This window comes from Takifugu flavidus, chromosome 14 (assembly GCF_003711565.1).
Source record: "Takifugu flavidus isolate HTHZ2018 chromosome 14, ASM371156v2, whole genome shotgun sequence".
In the NCBI taxonomy this organism is placed as follows: domain Eukaryota; kingdom Metazoa; phylum Chordata; class Actinopteri; order Tetraodontiformes; family Tetraodontidae; genus Takifugu; species Takifugu flavidus.
Window position 1 is genome coordinate 6,262,585 of NC_079533.1, and position 23,872 is coordinate 6,286,456.

Genomic DNA, 23,872 nt, shown 5'->3' on the forward strand with positions numbered 1-23,872 from the left:
CCGCTACGGCAGCCGAAAGAGAAGCGAGGGCACTTTTCTTTTCTTACCTCGCCTGGACCCCTTCAGTTTGCTCACGCTGATGCTATTCATGAAATGTTCTATTCTCTAAGTGCCTAAATTCAAAAGGGTTAAGGATGTGATCCCTGTATTTATAAGGGAACAACCAAGGCTACACTAACGGCGACAGGTGTCCCAACAGGTGACAGGTGCTAACAACACCCGGAAAGAGGAGCAACGCCCGGCCTGGTTTGGTGTCATCACGCTAATCCTCTGACGCTCTGTCACCAGCCGCGCTTCTTCCTGAGCTCCAGCTTTTATTGCGAAGGCCCAGGCCTGCGCGTTTCCGGGCGTGTGCTCGCCATCCGAGGTGCGGTGACGCAGGTCTGGAGCTCCCCGGAGCCTCCACTCCTCCAGCAGCGCTGCGCAGCCTGGACGGCGTCAGCCTGGCTGGAACCGCAGCGCCTGCATGAAAGATCCCTCCGCCTTCCCCCGCCTGGAACTTTCCCAGGATTTCAGAGATTACAGATTCGACTGCGCGGTGCCCGTGCACGCGCGCGCACTACCTGAGTTTGTCTTCTGGCCCCAACAGATGGAGCTGTGGAAAACCCGACACGTCGTCCTGTCACCTGACCTGTGCCTTTGTGTAACGCCTGTATTCGGCCTCATCCAGTTATTGTTGATGGTCTTTGATTTGTTAATTACACCTAATAGCACACGCGCACGCACCCTGCACCTGCACGCCAAACTTTGCGCACCACTGGAAACATTTCACAGGAAGGCGGAACAAGGTTCTGCTGTCCTTCACTCGAATTCGAACCATTTTATTGTGGTTTCTTCGACGCCTGTCCTATTGTTGGGACTGGCTCCGTGCGGATGGACACGACCCTTCCATCGGGAGTGCCGTGACCGGACCGGTTAATGACGCAGACCCGGCTGGCGACAGTGAGTCTACAAGTTTGACATTTTCAGTTTACTGCAACTGCTGCAGGAAGTAACAATGGTCCGAACTCCAAGAGAAGCCGCCAGGGTTCCTGCTCCATTTCATTCACTTTCATTTCCCTTGTGAAGCAGGTGTGTCGTTGGGAGCACCTGGAGAGGTGAGGGCCCCCCTCAGGTAAACCTGGGGGGGGGGGTATCGGAGCCAGGGCTCTACAATCACGAGGACCATTAATTAGTTGAGCGGAAGGAAGAAGCAGCCAAGTTAACTCCGACGGGCGCGTGCAGAGTTCACCTGCGTCTTTAAATGACAGTTGGCTCTTAACGCGCCCTCGTGATGTCACCAGCGGAACACTGACAGGAAGCCAGAGAGGAGCGGCCGCATTAGGATTCCGACTGGGTCTTGTCTGGCTGGGGAGGCCGGTCAGACGTGCTGGCAGGGCCCCAACAGGATGCGCTCCCGGGGCTCCGGGAGGCCCCTGAGACAGCGCCGAGATCCAGATGATTGGACTCACGAGCACAAGTCGCGTCCATGCTGCCTGTGGAAAACGTCATTTAAAGACGAAAGCCTACTTTTCTGGTAGCAAAGTGCGAAGGGTTAAAATTTATGGAGGAGGCCAAATAAGTAGAGGAGGAAGTGGAAGATGTGTCCGTGAATTTGAGACTAAGGAGGCCAACAAGGCAGCGTCTGATCATTTTTATTAATGAAAAATCTGATTATAGTCCTGCTGATTAAAACCAAAACCTTTGCATGAACAGTTCACATCTTTAGAGATGAAAATGTCAGTTTTCCTTTAACTGCCCCCCCCCCCCCCCACACACACACACACACGCGCACACATACATACACACACAGATTTCATCTCAAAACCAGTAAAGCTGTTGCCCACCCTATTTTAACCCCCCCCCGGAATCAGTACTCGTCTGCATGGTTACACACCAACGCATCATATTTGGCTCATAAATGAATGGAAGCAAACACGTGTTTATCGGCTCAATAATGATCACCAGAGAAAGACTCATTCTGTATTTAATAAGGGTTCAATAATCCCATCAGCCCCCACCCTTTAACCTTCAAACAACCATTTAATGAAGCATCAAGACCACATTAACCTCTGTTTTGAGTGACAATCATGGCAGAATTCTCCGATCCTCCACCTTTTGCAAACCCTGTGTAACAGATCAGAGCTGACCTGCAACCATGGCAACAGACGTGAGCGCCTGGCCATTAGTAGCCCAAATCACATTAGTATTTAAAAAACAAAAAGAAGGCAGGATTCAGTTGTGTCGTCGCGTCACATCCAAGCTCCTCTGGAGTAAAAGGATTTGACATTCTGGACGTTGGAGCAGATGATGGACGCCACTGTTAATCGCTCCTGGTCCTCGGGGCCGACGGCCCCCTGCCGACGCCCCCGCTGCCGACGCCTCTGCCAGACCAGCGCTCGCCTTCGTGGCTAGTCGGTCTTCCGGGGCGGCTCCAGCTTCCAGGCTCCGGTGAGGTAACGCAGACGAATAAAAATGAGATCTCGTCCCATCTGCAGCCAGCTCCAGAAGGGCACCAGCTTGGACCCTGGAGAGAGGAAAGGCCTTTAGTTCTCCAGGTAGTAGATGCCCCCCCCCCAACCTGCTGCAGCTGACCGGAGAACAGGCGTCCCACAATCAGAGTGAAACGCTTTTCACCATCGTTGGCCAGTATTTATTTACATGGGTTTCATGTCACAGAATGTAGCTGCAAATATTTACCTCTCGATTAAATGATAAACCCCCCTAACAACCGACCACAGGCACAGAAACAAACAGATATTTATAGACATACAGACGGGGGGGGGGGGGGGCACACGTGTCCACATATCCCATGAAAAACCCACCTTCTATTTCAGTCCAGTTGACGGCCACCTCAGCTATGGGGATCTTGAAGCACTGGGCGATGTACAGGAGCTCCACATCAAAGGCCCTGCGACAGCAGTCGTTCAACAGCTGCATTACAAAGGAGCCGGGTTGGGTCGCTACTAACCAGGCTCAGCTGTGCACTGGGACTGGGTCAGGGTCAGGGTTAGGGTTAGGGTTAGGGTTAGGGTCAGGGTTAGGGTTGGGTAGGGTTAGGGTTGGGTTGGGTTAGGGTCAGGGTCAGGGTCAGGGTTAGGGTTGGGTTAGAGGGTAAGAGTTAGGGTTAGGGTTAGGGGGTTAGAGGGTTGAACATGCAAATGCAAATTCAAAGCACCGAGGAAAATATTGAGCCCTCGGTGCTTTGAATTTGCACACAAAATAAAGCATCAGCTGAGAAAACCGACGTTTGCAGTATTAAATCTGATGTCATGGATTATTATCAGCGATAATAAAACGCCCTCGTCGAGCCTCCGTGTTGCCAGGTTACACCTCTGAGGGTGTGGCCCTGTTCCTGCTGTTCTCGCTGCTGCGTTATCAGCTACATCACAGCTGCTAGCCGGGCCACGTGGAGGAGGCGTGTGTGAGTGACAGCCATTCCTGCTCTGATTAAACGGCCCGTTTGAGCTGCGTTCCTCGCACGGCTGGACGGGCCTTCGATTGCATCATTCCTCGCCACAGTTTCAACCACGTTGTTCACTGCTGCACGAGTTCCACCGACGCTAAAGCGCCATCAGGTTAGCGACGGTGTTTTGAGTGGTCATGCTTCGGCCTCAGACGCGATCTCACCAGCGCTCCACGTGCAGAGAAGAGAAGGTCTTGAGTGCAGCCTCCCGGGTGAAGAGCTTGAAGCCACACTGAGTGTCCTTGATGCCTCTCACACAGAAGAACCACACCAGGAAGTGGAAGCCGTACATCAGAAATGTGCGGAACACGGATCGCTGCGGAGCCAGAGATCACCGTGGTCACACAGCACGTTCCACCGCAACACGGTCTCAGACACTTACCTGAGCTATGGAGGCCTTCTCCAGGTGAGCCCTGGAACCACAGCAAATTGCCATATTGTCCTAAATAGACAAAGACATCTTTGATCCAGATCTGCATCAATGTGTGTAGAAAAATGCCCGAGAGAGTGGAACTAAAACAGACCGGTTCATACCGGTTTAGGGCTGAGGTCACGAAGAGCAGACTCTGCTTTCTCAATGTCAGAGAACTTCGTAGCTCCGTCGGCGTCGGCCATCAGGATGAGCTTCCCCCTGCAGATCATGGCTCCCTTCAACGGGCAGAACAGGGAACAAAGACAACAGACCACATCAGCACCTCCGTGGACACACTCGGGTGCTGCATTCCAGCGCCGGTCTCACCATTCGCACGGCGCCGCCCTTCCCCCTGTTCTTCACCAGTGTCATGACCCGCACCTTATCCGGACCGTACTCCCGTGTGTACTGCAGCGCGACCTGAAGGAACAACGGAACAAGTCAAATTCTTTCCTTTTGTAACTGAACGTCCGGCACATTTTTCTGCTACAATAGAAAAAGAATCACCTCGGTGGTTTGGTCTTTGCTGCCATCGTTGACAACAATCACCTCATAGGTAAAAGAGGGGTCCTTCTTCTGTGGGAAAGATCACGAGGAATTTAATTGACAAAGTACCTGTTTCTAACTGGATGCTGCCCCCTACTGGCCCCGTGAGTAACTGAACAGAAGAGGATAAAACTCCCAAACTTTCCTCCCTTTAAACAAACAGCAGCAACGTTTTTACTGATAATCTTTTATGGAGGCCAAACGTTCACCTGTCTGTTTTCCAAGTACTGCATCGCTTCATCCAACATTAAAGGAACTAGAATGACACACAGGGAAAAGTCACATTAACGAGCTTCGACCCCCCAGGACTGCATAATGGCTGGGAAACATGAAGTAAAACATTTAGACTGGTCTAACCAGCTTGGCGAAGGATGGTACACCATTCCCTGCGGATCAAACTGTGGCTGCATGTAAAACACTAAAAACAGACGTGCCAAGTATACTATTCATAATCATACCCTCTTTGCTGAATGCAAATGATTAAACAATGCGTACGCTCCAAAGACAACATTACTAGGAAAAGTGCTCCACTGAAGCCTGGGACTCACTTCTGAGCTCCTCGTTGTAGGCTGGGATCACCACCGACAGCTCCCTGGAAAAGGGGTCATGCAGGCTGGGAGAAGGGTCCTTCTCTCCTGTCGACGTCAGGAAATATTTCTCCTCGTTGCCTCTAGAAGTGCTCATGTTGGCAGTGACATGTGCTGCTAGAACCAGCTGGAAGGAGATCCACATCAGAACATCAGAACATCTGACACATGCAGGACAGCTTTGCTCTCACTCGGAGTTGGAGAGAAGTCAAGCAGCGTTTTATTGTCTCCTCACGGCCACGTTAGTCCCCATCTGTTCAGATTAAAGACCCTGAATTTGCTGATATGATGCAGATATATATGATACATGTCTTGATAGGAATGAAAATCAGTGGCAAACCTTGAACCGCGCTGGTGAATGTGAGCAAAAGAACAGGTGAACAAACACCGAACGCCCAGAGGAGCTCAGTAAATACGGGGAAGTCTTTACGACTATTTACCAAGAGCAGGAGCAGAGCTGCCAGCGCGAACAAGGCCAGAAGTATCTCATGAAGAAGCTCCATCTCCCACAAGTTGGCCCAGACAGAGAGAGTGCAGCCGGCGGAGCGAGCAGCCAAAGAGCCGGCCCGCTGTTCTCAGCGTCCCGGGACGAGCAGGACAGGACGGGACGAGCTTCGGTCGGGCTCTTTCCATCCGCCTCCAATCACACCTGAACACCGCGCTGACGCGGAAGTGGCCACTTTTGTTGACACATCATCAGTTCGAAGCGAGACAACCTCGAGCGGCCATGTGACAGCTTTACAGGCCACAGCGCCCCCTGGCGCGCAGGGGTGGGCCTACATGCACGGCAGTAGCCAATTACAGATTATAGATTTAGAACAAAATCTCTCAATCGGCTTTACAATAATTTCGTCGCATAAATACAGTCAAAGTCAATACCAAATCAACAATATAACATTTATAATATGTGTTATAAAGAGAACCAAATGTGCACATTTGTTTGTATTATAGTTGCACTTGTGCACTGTAAGCTAATGTTGATGTTGCTAATGTTAATGCTAATGTGTTCAGAGATACGTTTTACCGCTGTTTGGCTACCAAGACATAAATATATTTAGAGGGTTTTTAAGGGTGTTTTGTGACAGTGGAAACAAACCACTTACGCACGAGGCTAAAGTTTAAAGTGATCGCTTTATGAAACGCTCTTTTATCCTCACCGGCCACCGTACCCCAAGTAACCCACGTGGTTGGTCAAAACAACATGGCGGCTGGTTTCAAGTAAGATTCGTAAAACCAAACAGAAATATAAACTTGTTTTTGCACATTTGTGTCAACAGTAGATGCATTTATATAAAAATGCATATATATATATATATAATGTTCATGTAAAACCTTTTTTATCAATACAAACTTACTCTGTCTATGCACGTTTATTGTAGAATAGAGTAACCAAAATGCACCTATGGCCCTTTAACTGGTTTTAACATTTCCTTTATTACAGGACTGCCGATCTTCTTGAATATTACAGAAGATTTCTGGTGAGTGGTTAAAACATTCTCTATGTTGAGCTGAGAGTATGTTATCTAATTTGTTCTTACTTTATCCTTCCTAGAAAGAAAACTGTCGACCAGATGGACGGGAGCTTCTAGAATTCAGACCAACCACACTGAATATAGGTGATTAGTTTTCTGTCTTTAGGTCAAAAGCACGTGTCCGTCTGTCCAAACTGACCTCTCCCTGTTCTCTTCTCCTCAGGCTCCATATCCACAGCTGATGGTTCAGCGCTCGTCAAGGTTGGGAACACCACAATTATCTGTGGCATCAAAGCGGTAAATGGTCATCAAGCGCTTTTTTACTCCCGGACAGGCGGACGTATGTTCACGGACTGTCAATTTTGTTATCAGGAGCTGGCAACCCCAACAGTGGAGGCGCCTGGGAAAGGTTACATTGGTAGGTGTATGTTGGTCTATATTGGGAAGCACCAAACATCTATAAGTGTTTTATCCAAACCTTTTTTCACATTCAGGCGGCTGTAAGGCCACGAGAGCTACGATAGGATATCAATCCTGGCAGCATACTTTCTACATGTTATATGTACAAATTGTATTTTGTGGCAAAATTATGGTTAAAATCAACACCATAACTGCTTGATTTGATAATTACACAGTATTATCTTGGGTACTGTATCTATCATGATCAGTGCTTTATAAAAAAATATGCCCCGTTAATCTGAGGTGACATTTACCAGAATCCAACGTTCTTTGTTTAGTTCCCAATGTGGACCTACCACCCCTGTGTTCGTCGCGCTTTCGGCCGGGCCCACCAGGAGAACCGGCACAGGCCTGCAGTCAGTTCATTGCTGATCTGATAGAAAGGTTTGACGGGTGGAGCATATTTGCTGTGCAAACTCAGGGCCTGTTTTAAGTCTTCTATCTGACTATCGCAGCTCTGAAATCATACAAACCGATGACCTGTGCGTCGAGCGAGGAAAGGTAACTCCGGGATGGCCTCAGATCATTTTGGACGCTGTAGACTATTAAGCTCTCTCCTTCTAGCTGTGCTGGGTGCTCTACTGCGACCTGATGTGTCTGGACTACGACGGGAATCTCCGGGATGCTTGTGTCATTGCCCTGCTGGCTGCTCTAAAGAACAGTACGTGCTGTGGGAACAATAGTTCTAGATAGGATGTACATCCATGGTTCTTTTCAACTGCTGTGTATCATTGAAATGTTTTGAACGAAGAGGATTTTCAATAATTGTCCGTGTAGCTCAGCTCCCAGAGGCTGTTATCAGCACGGAGACCCACTCACCCGTGGTGGATTTAGAAAAGAGGCATGGCCTGAAGGTTTGCAAGCACCCAGTGGCCTCTTCCTTTTGCATCTTTGATGAGTAGGTGAACCAGCTGCAACTTTCCTGCGTCCAGCATCGGTCCTGTTGGTGAACCTGGTTTATCTCTGCAGGTCCACACTGATCGTGGATCCCACTGATGAGGAGGAGAATCTGTCTACTGCTCGGATCACCGTGGTGACGGAGGAAGGGGATCGACTGTGTGCTGTACACAAACCAGGTCAGAGAACAGATGCAGGCTCCTTTAATCACTTAAATATATCTTTTGTTCTTTCACTGTCTGTTTACCTCAATTCAAACCTTCTGGTGGACGTGTGGCTCATGTTTTCCATCTTTTTCTACCACTAGAAAGTTACTGAGCACAAATAGAGCTCCAACAATTTGTGTTGTTTAAAATCAAATGTATAAAATCCCAGTTAAATGTTAAAACAGCCTTTGATTCCCATGTTTCCCTGCATCAGGTGGGATGTCGCTGTCAGGACAGAAGCTGCAGGAGTGTATCAACAGAGCCACCGTGCGACAGAAAGAGATCCAGAAACTCACTGACAAAGTCCTCAGTAGTGTGAAAACATCATAATAATATGCCTCAGACGCACCCGTTTTATCTAAAAGCTGTATTTTCACTGTCAATATATATTCTTTTTTTTTTTTTTTAATAACAATAAAACCGCTGACAAAGACTGCTTAAAAAATTATCTCTCAGTGTCCAGAAATCTTGCACAAGAATACACTCATGGCTCCTGAACTCATTAAAAGGAAATGCCTTTTGAAAATGTGCTGTACAAATACAGGTTGGCCGTCTTGCATGTTGATCTCGGGTCCCCTTTTTGAGCCCTGTGCCACGATGGCTAACAGAAGACAGGCTTCTGAGAGGTAGAGAGCTGCCCCACGGTACTGCTTCAACGTCAGATTTGCATGTTCACAAGGAGGATTTGGTGTCACTGCTCAGCTGGGATCTGTGCTTGAAGGGCAGTTTCTACTGGGGTCAACCAGGCAGAGGCGGCTCATGAAGGATCCTCTGAACGTGTGCATCCACCATCCTCTCAGTCCACAGGGGTTCCGTTTATTGAAAGAAAGTCTTCCTGAAAGTGGGATTTGCTATTGGGAAAGCCCACGACCTAGTAGAACCTCTGTTTCATTTCAAAAAATATTTCTAAGGTCCTTTAAGTGTTGGGCTCTCGACTCTAAAAACTCACCCTCTATGGCCAAAAGCAGTTTTGGTTCTTCAAAGACCTCTGACAAACATTACATACAAATATGTCAGCTAGAAAAGACACGGAAGGGACAATGTTCTTGTCTCCACAGTGAGGCAGATGAAGAGCACAGTATAATCATTCACGTCCTCGTGTGTTTGAGCCCCTCAGGACTTGGGCAGAGGCTGCGGCATGCTCCTCTTCCTCTTACTTCTTGGTTGGCTGGTGGTATGCTGCGGCGGCGCCCCCCCCGGCGGAGCTGCTGTTCCCATAGCCATTTGCTGCTGCTGCATTTGGTGCTGCAAGAATTGCAACTGTCCGGTACGGAAGAAAGAGGGAAAGCCGTTGTTAGAGAGGATTTCACTGCACTGATGCATTTCTACTGTGATTCAGGCTGGTGGGTCGGAGTCAGAGCTCAGTGGGTACAGCTGTGATATAACATGAATCCCATAATGCCTTGTTTAAGACAGCAGCAGCACATCTGTGCAGGGCTCCAGTGACCAAAACCTAAAACCTCCAGCTGAGTTTTTAATGTGCTTTGGCCACGTGACTCTACGCACCCAGAAACGTATAAATACAAGATGTTCGAGTGGTTCCACAGCTACTTGTCTGGTCTCTTGTCTGGAGGTAGCAGTGGTTAGTGAAGCGGAGCTGAAGCTCGTCATGACACACACAGGGAGTGGTTAATGGGTTGCACAGAAGAAGAAGCAGAAGCAGCAGAAGAAGAAGCAGCGGGCAGATTTGGGGCAGGTTGGGAAGTGAGGCAGGATACAGTCAAGCAGCACCAGTGCTGGTCTGGAGATACAGGCTCTGACCCAAAGAGCAAAGAACCACCCAGACATGCAGCTCCACCCACCAGGACAACGCCAGCCCATTTAACCACGCAGACAAATAAAAAACCACTTCACAAGTCATGCTCACAGTGGAAGCAGCCTGAAATCTCTGATCTGGCAGCAACATTTCAAAGACCATGTGACTCTAGACTGGAGGTGTTTTCATGAGAACATGCCCCCCCCCCGTGGGTCACCCCGTGAGCTGAAGCGCTCCGGTGTGGAAGCTGCCTCAGTCCAACCACAACCAACCACAATAAGTACACAACAGAATCTACAACAGCAAAAAAGGGATGAAAGAGTACTTACAACTCTTCTGAAGATTTAAAGATTCATTTTTAACTAAAAATTATTTGTAAAAATCTTACATGATTGATAATTAAGGATAAAATGTTCCAAAATAAGAGAATGAAAAGCATTCAGATAAAAGAAAGTTAATTATTGTGTTTATTTAAATGAATTCAGGAAAGATGAAAACTGAAATCCTAGAATAAAAGCTCCGATTGTTGTAACATGCTCATAGACGAAGACATGAACAGAAGGCTGATGGTTCTATTCCCATCGCTCTACAGAGGTGAATATGTGTGTAGGTATTAAAGTTGCTGCATTACTTGGATCTGTGGCTGGTGCTGCTGCTGAAGCCTTGGAGAAGGCAGCGGGGGCCCAGACCCGTCCAGCCCACAGCCCAACTGGGACAGCACTAGGGGGAGGAGGGGTGGGGGGAAGAGTGAGAGAGGGAGCCCCAGAGGATGGAAGAGGAGGAGGAGAAGCAGAAGGAATGGAGGAAAGAGGGAGGAGAAAAGGCACCAGCGGGCAAAAAAGGTAGGAAGTGATGAGGATGAAGGCATCCGTTTATGGAGGCAGTAACGAAGCACCAACGGGGGGGGGGGGTGAACAAAAACAGAGTGAGCGGGGTTGGGTGTGCACGTTGATTAGGACAGCACGACAGTGCAACAGGAATGGGAATAAGGGGGGGAATAACAGGAAAATCAAAGGAAGTAGCAGAGAAGAAGGGGAAGTTGAGTGTCTCCTGCCAGTAACATGCTCCTCCCACCAAACTGTCTCAGTGGAAAGAGGAGTTGCACATGAACACGTAAACACAGCTATCTTTACCAGCACGCACGTGTGCGTGTGCATGTGTGATGGCAGGTACCTGCTGCCTGTGGTGACATGAAGCTCCCCACCCCCAGGTTGATGACTGCTGTCTGCTGGTTTCCTAAGCTTTGCTCCGAACCCTGATCACTCTGCAGACAAAGTCACGAGTTTGTGCTCAGCAGCATTTTCTTGAGGTGCGAATCAAGTTTTTAGTGTCAGTTTCAGGGACATTGAAAGTGAACGCTGATATCAAACAAATAAAATGGACGAAAACATTTGAATTCAAATTCTAAAGTTGTATCAACTTCCAGAGAATTCTCTGATCATTTTCCAAAGCTTCTGTTTTAAAATGCCAGACGGTAACTATAACCATGTCTTACATTACCCCACTCCTGATTCAAAGTTTAAAATGTGACCACGGCGGCCTTTTTGTCCAACATGAGTGAAAGTGAACGTGTGTCTCACCGGCTCCCCCTGCTGTTGGGGGCTGGAAGTGGCCGACTGACTTTGCTGAGGGGAGAACTGAGACAGCTGCGGCTGCTGCAGGGGATTAAAGATGAGAGGACCGGTGGGGATCTGGATACGTAACACACAAACGCAACAAACACACAGATCCAGGGCGAAACAGACACACGGGGGAGGATAAAGATGTGGTTTGAGAGAGGACGGCACAGGAAGGATGCACGGGACGAGAGCAGAGGGAAGTGGGAGAACAGTACAATCCATCAACATTGGGATCAAAGGGCCGACTGGAACATCAGAACTCCGAACTCCGGATCACTGCGCTCTCATGCCATGTGCATTAGGTGCAGGAAAATGCGGTGAGAGGAAACTGAAGTGTACATGAGCAAAACACACATCTGGAGCACATGCGCATCAGGCTCGCTGGTCATACCTGGAGAAGGTTCAGGGGTCTCAACCCAGCGCTGCTGTTCAGGCCAAAATGATTCCCTGCAATGCAGATGAGAGTGACAGTTAGAACCCAAAAATGAAGACATTTCCCACTGATGAAGCCCTGAATCCACGCGTTGTCATATATTTGACTCTTTTCTGCGTGTTTAATATCTGAGTATTTGCCACAGTCACACAGGGTGGATCTGTTTTGGTGCCTTTTCCTGTCCATGGCCAATTTCTTTCTTTCTGTAAAAACCCTCTCTGGAGTATTTCCTTTCAGAAGTTGGGCGAGGTCACAAAGGTCTGTTCACTGAGTGAAGGTCCTACCAGTGGGTGCTGCTGGCTGCATGGTGGGCATCAGCCCCCCGGGAGGAAGGATTCCGCTCAGATTGAGGCTGGGGCCCAGCATGGGGTTGGAGCCGCTCATCAGCGTCTGCGGGCTGCTGCACAAACAGCAGAGGCGTGTTACGGCAGCAGGCAGTCAGAGCTGCGACACCACGTGTGAAACGAGCCGTTACCAGACAGAGCTGACCACGTTGATGAAATTGAGCCCCGTCGCGTTCGCCATAACCTGTGAAGAGGTGGTTCCCGTGGTGATGGATGTACCCATGGTGGGCAGGGGGATCGTCATGACGGGCAACGTCTGGCTCAGGGCCAGTTGCTGTTGAGCGAAGGGTGTGAGGAGGGCCGGCTGGGGCTGGCTCTGCACCACCGAAGGGTCCGACGGTGTGGGGGGCAACGACAGAGGGGCACAGAGGGAGTCGGCAGGATGTGGGGTCGAGCACGGCGTGTTCGTAGGCGTGGGCGTGGATGGCTTGGGGGTCCCCGATCCTAAAGGGACGAAACAGAGAGAATATTTCAAATGGAGGAATGGATTTTCCTTTAGGGTGGAGTTCAATGAAGTGGACTGGAAAGGTTTTTATTCAAAGCCACAGTTGTGGGTTCTCCCATGGAGCCGAGGAGCATCTGGAGATTTAAACTGGTGGAAACGTGTTCTGGATACAGTGAACTCCGGAACACCAAAAGACCACAGGGGAGATGCTTTAGGACCCCCCCCCCACTGACTACAGCTCCAATCAAGTGACACCTCCACATTTACAGCACGCTCAGACGTCCAACAATAAAACACTCAAGAACAGGCAGCAAATTAGAATTTGATGAAAAAAATGAACGAAGCAAGAAAGCAGTTATGATCCGAAAGCTTTCAGGTCATCGATCAAACGCGGCGTGATGGAATGTGAGCGCGGAGCCACGAGTGGCTGACGAGGTGTCTGAAGGTGGAACAGAACACAGCGATGACAGCGGTCCCCAACCTCACCAAACACCTGTACGGTCACTAACGACCCTGGAAACAACAGCGGGTGTGAAGGCAGCACCTGAGACGGAGCTACTCACTCTGGGTGGAGCCCATGGGAGACAGGGAGGCCGGAGACAGCAGGCCCACCTGACCCAGCTCCAGGGAGTGCTTCCTGTTCAGGGCCTGACCTTTGGCAGGAGGCGGCGTAGGACACTTGAGAAGACCACTGGTGGTTTGTGAACTATATAGATTACCTAAAGCACAAGACAGGAGCCAGTTATTATGTTTAAGCTAAAATGAAAAAACAACGGAATCAGTTACTTTCTGATGAATTCGTTTCATTATTTCTGACTGAGGATTTCCCCTACAGCGGTTCTCTAGCTCTCCAAAAGTCTTCGTACAACAGCTGTTACCAGTGTGTCGGACATATAAATGATCAAATCCAGACACTTCTGACTGCCCTTTATTGATCCGGAGCAGTTTTCTATCGTGACGTTTGTCATCAAAGAATTTAGCGAGATGCCAAAAGTCTTCGAATGCATCCTGAGGAAATGTGGCAGCCTTCATGTTTTCATGTAACAAAACCAGAAGAATAAGAATAAAAACGAAAACAAAGAGGAATCCCACAAACAATGAGAGTAACAGACAAGACAGTAAAGATAAACGGACCAAACAATGAACCATTCCAAATCCGTTCAATGTTGTTTCTGTTGTCCAATAAATGGTGACAGTAGGGTTATTATTATTTTAGATAGTTGTCAGTTCATTTTTGTACATCCTGTATCTTTGATTCTCTTCCTTAAAAACTTTAGTATCATAATGAGAGTTAGAAACTCCAACTATTCTCGTATGAATTCTGGAGTGAAACAGGTCTGTATAGAAACCCCTTTCTCATCATTTTTATCCTTAACCGTCTCCATCCATGATCCCGGCCCTGATACTGTTTAATCCTGTTTGGTGTGTGTCACCTGTACCTGAGGAGCTGCTGCCTGGGCCTGAAGGCATTTTGATGGGTGGGGGCCGGTGCTTCACCCCTTTCCCCAAGACAGACGTCTGGACCAGTGGAGAAATACCATCACCCTGCACGTAGCAACAGATTTAGCTTAGCATTGTTAAAGGGAAACCCTTGAAACTACGTTATCAGAATTCCAAGGCAGGGCGACACGATGGGCGTCACCTCAACCTCCTTTAACGGTGATTATTAACGGTATGTACCTCGTCTTTGGTGGGGGAGGGAGGCCCCTGTCCCACGCTGCCTGAGTTACGGGACATCTTGACCTGACACTTAACATCTCTCTCATACACTCCTTTATACTGAGTAAGAAACCTGTGAGAGCAACAAAAGAACCTTCAGTGGTGAGAACAGCAGCAGAGGACACAGCTGAGTGCTGCAGCAGCACGGAGCAACTCACCGATCTGCATCTATCTTTGAGCCTATGAGGAAGCTGCGAAGGAGACAAACGGGACAGAGATGAGCAGATTCTGGTGCAGTTCAGAGGGCAGTTAGACCTTTGTCTCCCAGATGATCCTTACGGGGGGTGTATGAGCTTAAGGTCTGTGTGTTCCTCTTCAGCCTTTTGCTCTTTAGCACAGTAAATCTTCCCATAAACCAGTGGGTCTCCCATGGACTGAAAGATGGACACCTTGGTCTTCTGGGCCTGGCCCCCCACCTCACATTCAAACGTGTAGTCATCGACAATTTCCTGTTTCAACAAAGTGTGCAGAGACACACAGTAGAGATGAACTTTAGATTTCCTGTCCCAGGACAGAGAGAAGATGAACAACCTGCTCCGCTCACCTCTGCGGGCCAGATCACCGTAGTGGGCTGAGAGTCCTCCAGCTGCAGAGATTTCTCCACCACAGCATATTTTTCTACCTAAAACAGAGACAGAAACCAGATTCACGCTAATATACGCTAATATTGGCCGCCTTAAGGGCGTAAATGATATGCTACAAGAGGCCACTTACATCGATTTCCTTTGGTACAGTAAGTTGGCAGTTGTTCTGCTTCCACGTGTCAACACACTGCGTTGGACAACAGCCAGAGAAAAAACATCAGTGAGAGCGAGGACAAGGTGCACCCGCCTCTGGGTCAGGTGTTAGTCAGGTGCTTCTCAACAGCACAGCAACAAACACTGAGGTTTCCATTTGCACCGGTGGAGATGCAGCGCAGCAACAAAGAACGATTCTGTCTCCTTACATCCACATGCTCGCCACAGGCAGAAGCCACGCCTACTCACATTTCCAATCTTTGAGATCTTCAGGTCCACAGCAGGAGGTTTCCTCTCCTTCCTCCTCTGAAGGTAGTCATAGAGCCTCAACTGTGGCGGCATGGGCAGGTGGGACAGCTCCTGTTGGCGGTTGAGGGCAGCTCGGGAGTGGCGTTTAAAACACCTACGGGGCAAAACACAAAATGCAGCGCTGGCAGAGAGGTCTCAGCTTCAGCCTCCTTCAACGGCCTCTTCTTCGTATCAATAATGTGGTCTTTAGAAATCAAATACTTCAGTGTAAACAGCCTTAGCCTTGTTTCAACTGGAGCGAGCTGAAGATATTCTTATACAGAGTCTAATCCTATCTGGGTTAACATTAGAGTGCGTGTGCACGTGTGCACGTCCTGTCTGGACGGCTCTTCGCCGCTTCGTTACCGTTTCATAGAGTGAGTGTTCATTTTCTGCTTGTTGTACAGCAGACGGTTGGCCGTGCACGTGACAGAAAGGGAGGGGTCCAGGCACAGAGGTTCAGCTGTGGCCAAGATCAACTGGCTCTCCAGCTGTAACTTGTCATCCTAAAGCAGATGACGCAACAGGGAAAAGAGGTTACAGTAGTTTGGAAGAAAGAGCTAAAGCTAATCTGAGGTGACGCAATACGTGGAGCAGCGGCTTTGGTTCCTCTTTATAGGAAGCTATTATTAATATATCATCACAAAAAGTGTCACAACTACAACTACAAGCTTTAGATACACTGTGTTGACAACACACTTCATTATTGTGCTGCACCAAGACTGTGAAGGTGTCACGTCACCTGTGTCCACTTATGGTGATCACTGGTCATGGCGTGGACGTCACAGATCAGAGTCTGCAGGGTAGGAGAGGAGATCAGGACATGCAGCACCACTCCGGCTCACTCTGTGTGTTTCCTGTGGTTCACCTGCATGGTGGGCCGCAGCAGGATGTGTCTGCTCTGGTAGGTGGGCATCTTGGTGTTGCCAGACTGCCGATAATCTCTCACCTCCACGACGACACAGCCACAGTGGAAGATGTTCACCTGGGAGCAGGAAAGAACCCTTGAGTGGCAGCAGATTCTCTTATTTATATGTGTACAGTATATAAACATGTCTATGAAAACTGCACAGATTAAAAACCTGGGATTTTTCCAACAGGTCCACCAGAATAGGAGGCAGCTCCTCAGCATCCAGGTACTCCAGCAGTTCTCCTTCTTCGTATGGCAGACGGATGGTTTCAGAATCTGGAAACCCACAGATGGACACAACTGGCTCCAGTAAACCAAAGGGTGATGAAGCTACAGGCAAGTCTTCTCGTCATATTGCTGTGGTTCACCTGATCCATTTTTGCCCCTGAGCATTAAGGAGTAGCCCTCGTTCCCAGGGTAAAGGTTGACGACCAGACACGAAACCGACTCCTGAGACACCAGCTTTTCCAGTAGATTCACATTTCTCCGCAAATTCTTCAAAGAGGAAAAACAGTCAGAAGGTTCTGGCCCCCACAACCTCTCCACAGTCTCAGGAATGTGTGCACGTGCACGTGGAGTCCCATCACTGTCGCGCGTGCACGTGGAGTCCCATCACTGTCAGATTGTGGAGCACACACACCTTTAATTCCGGCTCCTTCTCACACTCTTCCATGTAGAGCTCATAGAGCTTCTGATGCAGACTCTTCCTCCCTCCTGAGGAGAGTCTTCTTTTGGCCGGTCGCTGTCGAGCACTTTCAACGATGTACTGAGCAACAGATATAATAGTAATAATAATAATAATAATAATAATAATAATAATAATAATAATAAATGTCACTGAGAGACATGAACAACAAAGCAGCGATATAATAAATAACGTAGGTGGTGCGATGAACACAGCTGAGGAAGAGCAGATAATTGGAGGTTACCTCGGCTCGATCCAATGCATATTCCAAAACGTGTTGCTATGGGAACAAAAAGAACAGATCAGCCCAAACAGCTTTCAAAATTAGACAAAAGCACAGAAATGGTGAATATCCTTCATTTCATATTTAACCTTAATAATTATGCAAAATAACCCAAACTATATAAATCACCATGGTGCTGCGCCGCCTGCTGCACGCTGAGAGACGGGAGACGCTGCTGTCCTTGCTGCCCCAGGCTGCCCCCGTCTAGAGAGAGCATTCACAACCTGCTGACACACAGACACAGGTGACTCACGCAGGTGACTCACACAGGCGACTGACACAGGTGACTGACACACGCAGACACAGGTTACTGACACACGCAGACACAGGTGACTGACACAGGTGACTCACACAGGTGACTCACACAGGCGACTGACACAGGCAGACACAGGTTACTGACACAGGTGACTGACACAGGGTACTGACACAGGTTACTGACACAGGCAGACACAGGTGACTGACACACGCAGACACAGGTTACTGACACACGCAGACACAGGTTACTGACACAGGTGACTGACACAGGTGACTCACACAGGTGACTCACACAGGTTACTGACACAGGCACACAGGTTACTGACACAGGTTACTGACACAGGCAGACACAGGTTACTGACACAGGCAGACACAGGTTACTGACACACGCAGACACAGGTTACTGACACAGGCAGACACAGGTTAGTGACACACAGACACAGGTTACTGACACAGGTTACTAACATAGGTAGAGACAGGTTACTGACACACGCAGACACAGGTTACTGACACAGGTTACTGACACAGGTTACTGACACAGGCAGACACAGGTTAGTGACACACGCAGACACAGGTTACTGACACAGGTTACTGACATAGGTAGAGACAGGTTACTGACACACGCAGACACAGGTTACTGCCACACGCAGACACAGGTTACTGACACAGGCAGACACAGGTTACTGACACACGCAGACACAGGTTACTGACACAGGCAGACACAGGTTACTGACACACGCAGACACAGGTTACTGACACAGGCAGACACAGGTTAGTGACACGCAGACACAGGTTCAGGTTACTGACACAGGTTACTGACACAGGTTACTGACATAGGTAGAGACAGGTTACTGACACACGCCAGACACAGGTTACTGACACAGGCAGACACAGGTTACTGCCACAGGCAGACACAGGTTACTGACACAGGCAGACACAGGTTACTGACACAGGCAGACACAGGTTACTGACACAGGTTAGTGACACAGGCAGACACAGGTTACTGACACACGCAGACACAGGTTACTGACACAGGCAGACACAGGTTACTGACACAGGCAGACACAGGTTACTGACACAGGTTAGTGACACAGGCAGACACAGGTTACTGACACAGGCAGACACAGGTTACTGACACAGGTTACTGACACAGGCAGACACAGGTTACTGACACAGGTTAGTGACACAGGCAGACACAGGTTACTGACACAGGCAGACACAGGTTACTGACACACGCAGACACAGGTTACTGACATAGGTTACTGACACAGGCAGACACAGGTTACTGACACAGGTGGATGACAGGTTCCTAAGGCAGTATCGGTGCCTCGTAGCCCAATGAAACTTCACACAGCCAGAGGACCGACGGGCGACAGTTTCTTCTAAGTTGTTAAATGATTTTGAGCGTCCCAGCAAAGCAAATAAATTCGAATCCCCTGTGGAAGTCTCCGAGTCTGGGTGGCTGCAAGTGCAGTCATGAGAGTGGCTCAGTAGCAACAAGCTCGTTGATGCCTGACCGTTAAGGCTAACATGGCTAAAATTAGCATGCTAGCCTGGTACTATTGAACAAGCTTAACTTACTAGCCACGCTAATGATGTTCGGACGTCTGAAACGCAAAGCGAGAAGGCGAGCAGGACGGACTTGCCTTCGAGATTGCATAGCGGTCGACTGGAGCTCCGATACAAGAAAGCGAAATGAAATTGAAACATCAGTATCTTCATTGAAAAAAAGTCGGAGGAGCAGCCATTTTCTTCCAGTGTGACAACAACAACTAAACTTCCGGTTTGGGCGGCTGTGGGCGGGGCCCCGCGGAGCGACTACTTTACAGCGGTGATCGAATCTTTGCTAAGTTTACAAACCAGCGATAGGAAGCCGATAGTAGAGCACATTTTAAAGAGAATAAAACGGAGGATCTGCACATCGATGAGGATTGTTTTGAACCCTTTTAAATAAATATAAATAAGCCGCATTTACTGTAATGTCAAAATTTAAGAGAAGCAATCAGTATTGAATTAGCACCAATATATATATATATAAAATATGTGAATACAAACCTGCAAAAGCGGTATTCAAAGTTCGGGAAAATTACAATTGAGGTAAACCACAGATTGAGATCATGGAACCAAATTAAATTACTTTTTTTTTTTTTTTAAATTGCTTTTAACATTTTTTGCGTTCCCAAGACATCCACATTTGCAATGAACTTTGAGCAGTCATTTTAGACCCCAGTCTCTCAGATTGTCATTGGGTTTATTCCATATATGAATCTTTGACCTTGAGTGAATTAAAACAGTAGTTAAACAGCATCTGGGCGTTAAAATAATTTCACAAATTGAGATCTGATAATTATTATAGCCATTTACTCCATCATATTAAGTTATTTGAAATAAATATCGATTCGATGGGAGCAGGCTTGCCACCAGTGAACAGTAGAGAGCAGCAGAGAATGTGAAAACGTTTGTTTTGATCGTCACATTGAGATTTACAGCAGTGTGACTTTAGATTAGTAACAGTAGAAGATATAATGGCTTTCCATCTTCCCTGGGAACCTATAGACTTTTAATGACCAACATTCCTCATTATAATTCTGTATATTGAGATTTTTTTAAAGAATGAAACAATACAGAACCAATAAAAGCACCAAAACCACAGGAGCTGCAAAAGAAGCCGAACACTGAGATTTCTGATGAGGTTGTGGACTCTGTAGAAGGGTTAGGCAAATCTTCCGGACACATTTGTTGGTCTCAGCATTGGTTTTGTTCTGTTCTTCTGGCTGTGAAAGTGTTCTCTCAAAAGCCAGTTCAGTGTGATGAGAAGTTTCTTTATAACCACTTGGGCTGGCAAGGCCAGTCCTCACCTGCTGCACACGTGCACGACTCACACACAAACATGCACTGTTTCAAGAGCTAAAAGTTCACATACGAGACAGAGCTCACTTTGAGTCCAGTACATTCAGGTGCTATTAGGCTTTTCCTTCCTGAGCGGAAGCTGGTGCGGCAAAACAAATGTATCAACCCTCACATATAAACTCACATGTAAATAATGGAAGGCACTGGCAGGCTTCTTCTGGCCTCTTTCTACTTCCGCTCACGCTGAAATTCCCTGCTGCCCTGCTTTCTAAATTAAATTGGAAACACGATCAGGAATTATCCTTGATCCACGATCCTGGCTTGCATTCATGCAGAAGAATAGGCAAGATTCAGGGGATTTTAAGGAAGACCCTGTCCAAGCTGAGTCCTCTCATCATTCTTTTCCCAAGCTGATTCAAACCAGTGCTGCTGCAAGGTGAAGCACATGTGCACTGGTGCAAAAGGTCACGTGCGAGCACTGATTGCACGAGTAATGGTTGTTGCTTTTCATGCAGAGTTCATCCAGAACGCAGACGTCACAGCAAGGGGATTTTCCAATTTATTGTGCTTTAGAAGGAAACCTCGAGGGAAGAAAATGTGATTTCCAATATGTGGATAAATGGCAGGCAGGTGCTTTTTGAAGTTTATCCTGTTAAAGGACGGACAGACAGATCACACACATTTACAAAAAAATAGGCTGTTGCTTTGTTTATTTAGAGGATGATGAAGAGAATTTTATCCAGATGGAGCTTTTTCATTTGTACCACAAATACATGACAACATTTCTTCGGGCAGTCTGAGATGATATAGATATAGATTTATATATATTCCATCTCTCTCCCCCTCCCTATGTGTGTGTGTGTGTGTGTGTGTGTGTGTGTGTGTGTGTGTGTGTGTGTGTGTGTTGTACACACTGACTTGTTTCCCAATTCCTCTTGTCCTGGATATTGGAACCCAGAAATGGTGTCAGAAACTTCTATGGATAGAAGAAGACTCTGTGGGCCCTGACGGCAGTTACATATGTTAGATTGTATAATTATATACCGTTATCGCTTAATCTTAATATCGCGTTATCTATAAACCTTCAACCTGTAAAAAGACAAGAGCCCAACCTTCATTTGTGATCTGGCCCCAGCTGTGGCCCTCGAGGGCACGTCTCTCTGAGCTTTGACTCCACCCTTATTTGACTTGCTCTGTCAGTCGCAGAGGTGAACGACATCTTGAGATTATCCAATTAGAGGAGAGAAAACAGACCCACAGAGAACTTGGCTCGGTAGCTACAGGAAGACAAATGGCTTTTTCTTGAACACTGGTGGCCTGGAACCTTCTGTTGTGGTTTGAAAGACAAAACAGTAGCGTTTATGTTGTTTTCCCTTCATGTGTCACTGTTTCATTCAGCATTTCGAGACTTTAAAAAGTAATTTCTTGACTTTACTAATGTCCTCAGTAAAACTCAGCCATACTGGTGAGAGTGAAAGAAGCCCGTTTCCTGACGACTGTCCTCAATTATAAACACATACTGACTGATCTTCACTTCAAAGCCATCCCTCATGTTCTGCCAACGTGCACAGAAAGTCGTTCTCTTGGCGTTTGTCTGCAGCCGCTGGTGTCTCATCGCCTCGTGCCTCTGGTGTTGGAGGTGCTTCTAAAAGAGAAAAATGAAAGACAAAGGAGAAATTCTCTCTGCTGTTGCGCTCACGCTCTGGATTACCTCCTTCTGAAGGAGAAGAATTCCAAACTTCTCCTCATTAATTTTTTTTGCTCGGTGTGAACTCTAGATGCGGAGGAACCGTGTCACAGGTTTTTAGCTAAAGAGAGCACAGCTGGACGCGTCTTGTGACCTAAATCTCCCTCTGTTTTTGATTAATTTTGTAACAACTGACCTTGAGCCTCTCCTGCTCTTTGAGGTCATCCGCCAGCAGCTTTAAAGTTGATTCATTTGGATGTCAACATTCTTTTCAAGTTGAACTCTTTTGTCATTATTGTACAAATTTGTTGTTAAGTAAAAATGAAATACAGCTTTAAGCAGTCAAATCTGCCACATTCAAGGATCAAGGACTCTTTCTCTGACACCCTGACGTTTACAACACACATCTGCATCCAGGGAACGCATCTGACATTTAAGATGTGCTAACTTTGCATCTATTCCAAAGTAATTGACGTGAACTGTTGCACACCCAAACCTCAGAAAGAGGGTTGTTGGGTATGTAATCTATTAAGATTTACAAAAAAGTGAGCCAAGGCTATTAAATAGCACACAATCATTTTTCATGAGTCTCGTCATGCCGGCAATGTGTGAGTCTTTATTTGTGGTATAATTCAAGAATTTTTCTTCTTCTTTTTGGGGTGAGTGTGTGTGTGTGTGTGTGTGTGTGTGTGGGGGGGGGGGGGGGGGGTACAAACACGGAGAGCATGAAGCGAGGGAGACTTGAGCGTCAGATGGGAGGCTGTAGCAGCTGCCCCTCTTCACTCGTAATATCGCGACAGCAGACTCCATGTCTGCGTTTCCATGTTGTGACTCATTGGCACTCGGTGTTATTATTGGCACCTTCACAATCCAACAGGCTCTAAGAAATCAATGAAACTGGATGATTTGTGGCCAGAGAAGAGGAATAAGAGCTGTGATGATGATGATGATGGAGGGGAAGGTGAGGGGACAGGAGAGTGCAAGAGTAATGCTTAACAATATAGCAGTTCCAGTGCATTTGCCTCTTTATCGCCGCACTTCCCTGTGTAGCTAATTGATTTAGAATGTAATGAGGTCTTCACTGGCTGAAGCAGCCCACATTTGTTTCCCCTTTATTGCTTTGCTGCTTTGCATTCCAAGGAAATCAACAAGTGTCGAACCGCAGCGCTTATCACTCTGATGGTTTCAATTTACCACGTACCCTCTAAACGATTCCAGAGAAGCTGATATTGCGAAACATGACAAAAAACAAAGCGATGCCTGGCTCATGAGACACAAAGAGAAAAACATGGAGCACATGCTGACATGTTGAATCAGCAGCTTGGCATAATGATAATGAATCAATTGCCAAAAACTTGTGTATTCCCTTGTGAGTGCTGGTTCTGTCCCAGCAGGAGATGTGGCTCGGAATGAAGAGGCATGTTGTCTGCTTATTGGGAGGGTGGTCGGAGTGCTCTCCCAGGCAGAGCAACTCTTTAGCTGGCAGTGTGCAACAATCTTTAAAGGACAAAACAGGCAGATAAGCCTCCCTCCGCTGTCTCCCACAGCAGCTGGACGGGTGTTTTGGACTGGACCGGGGATTAACTGGCCTGTAACCGAGCCAGCGGGCGGGAGCCTGGCAATCAACCAGACGAAGGGTTGCAGGAATAAACACATGCGCACATGGGAGGAAAGATCACACATTTCAGGGAGCGAGAGCTGTTTTAAAGATTCTGCGGAGAGCAATGGACATCTTCCAAATTACTTTTGTTGTCGCTGTGAACAAAATATGCATCGATGGCTGAGGATGTTATGGAAGCTAAGCTAGCTAGCAGAGATCTTCTTCCTGCGGGAAAAG

General features: G+C 47.7%; 3 protein-coding genes and 1 long non-coding RNA gene across 11 annotated transcripts; 2 read left to right on the top strand and 2 right to left on the bottom strand.

Annotated features, from left to right (window-relative positions):
• Window positions 1–19: 19 nt before the first annotated feature.
• LOC130537970 (uncharacterized) lies at window positions 20–1,699 on the top strand. Of its 2 annotated transcripts, none has more exons than XR_008953732.1 (2): window positions 20–942; window positions 1,069–1,699. It is a non-coding gene; the product is annotated as an uncharacterized LOC130537970 (long non-coding RNA). The 2 variants fall into 2 exon arrangements; XR_008953731.1 differs by having other exon boundaries at window positions 1,072–1,699.
• A 251-nt stretch (window positions 1,700–1,950) lies between these two features.
• Window positions 1,951–5,695, bottom strand: alg5 (ALG5 dolichyl-phosphate beta-glucosyltransferase). The gene is made up of 10 exons (XM_057055145.1): window positions 5,431–5,695; window positions 4,952–5,117; window positions 4,613–4,659; window positions 4,365–4,433; window positions 4,185–4,277; window positions 3,980–4,093; window positions 3,828–3,887; window positions 3,610–3,761; window positions 2,805–2,890; window positions 1,951–2,506 (listed from the first exon to the last, which is right to left on the bottom strand). The coding sequence occupies exons 1-10, from the start codon at window positions 5,491–5,493 to the stop codon at window positions 2,391–2,393; spliced, it is 966 nt and encodes a 321-aa protein (XP_056911125.1). The 5' UTR covers window positions 5,494–5,695; the 3' UTR covers window positions 1,951–2,390.
• Window positions 5,696–6,092: 397 nt separating this feature from the next.
• Window positions 6,093–8,469, top strand: exosc8 (exosome component 8). The gene is made up of 11 exons (XM_057055147.1): window positions 6,093–6,208; window positions 6,432–6,468; window positions 6,543–6,606; window positions 6,686–6,759; window positions 6,835–6,880; window positions 7,200–7,305; window positions 7,377–7,422; window positions 7,486–7,582; window positions 7,699–7,819; window positions 7,891–7,997; window positions 8,239–8,469. Exons 1-11 carry the CDS (start codon window positions 6,192–6,194, stop codon window positions 8,352–8,354), a joined length of 831 nt encoding a protein of 276 aa, XP_056911127.1. The 5' UTR covers window positions 6,093–6,191; the 3' UTR covers window positions 8,355–8,469.
• Window positions 8,006–19,279, bottom strand: supt20 (SPT20 homolog, SAGA complex component). Of its 7 annotated transcripts, none has more exons than XM_057055099.1 (24): window positions 19,145–19,279; window positions 17,373–17,467; window positions 17,205–17,240; window positions 16,916–17,041; window positions 16,644–16,770; window positions 16,448–16,551; window positions 16,234–16,350; window positions 16,108–16,161; window positions 15,732–15,871; window positions 15,327–15,480; window positions 15,055–15,111; window positions 14,885–14,962; window positions 14,620–14,789; window positions 14,499–14,531; window positions 14,302–14,413; window positions 14,061–14,166; window positions 13,185–13,340; window positions 12,308–12,620; window positions 12,117–12,229; window positions 11,791–11,846; window positions 11,361–11,471; window positions 10,954–11,044; window positions 10,412–10,500; window positions 8,006–9,284 (listed from the first exon to the last, which is right to left on the bottom strand). In XM_057055099.1, the coding sequence occupies exons 2-24, from the start codon at window positions 17,373–17,375 to the stop codon at window positions 9,138–9,140; spliced, it is 2,493 nt and encodes an 830-aa protein (XP_056911079.1). In that variant the 5' UTR covers window positions 17,376–17,467; window positions 19,145–19,279; the 3' UTR covers window positions 8,006–9,137. The 7 variants fall into 7 exon arrangements, with proteins under 7 accessions (XP_056911079.1, XP_056911080.1, XP_056911075.1 ...); XM_057055100.1 differs by having other exon boundaries at window positions 11,361–11,435; window positions 12,117–12,232; window positions 19,145–19,278; XM_057055095.1 differs by having other exon boundaries at window positions 12,117–12,232; window positions 19,145–19,278.
• Window positions 19,280–23,872: the final 4,593 nt, after the last annotated feature.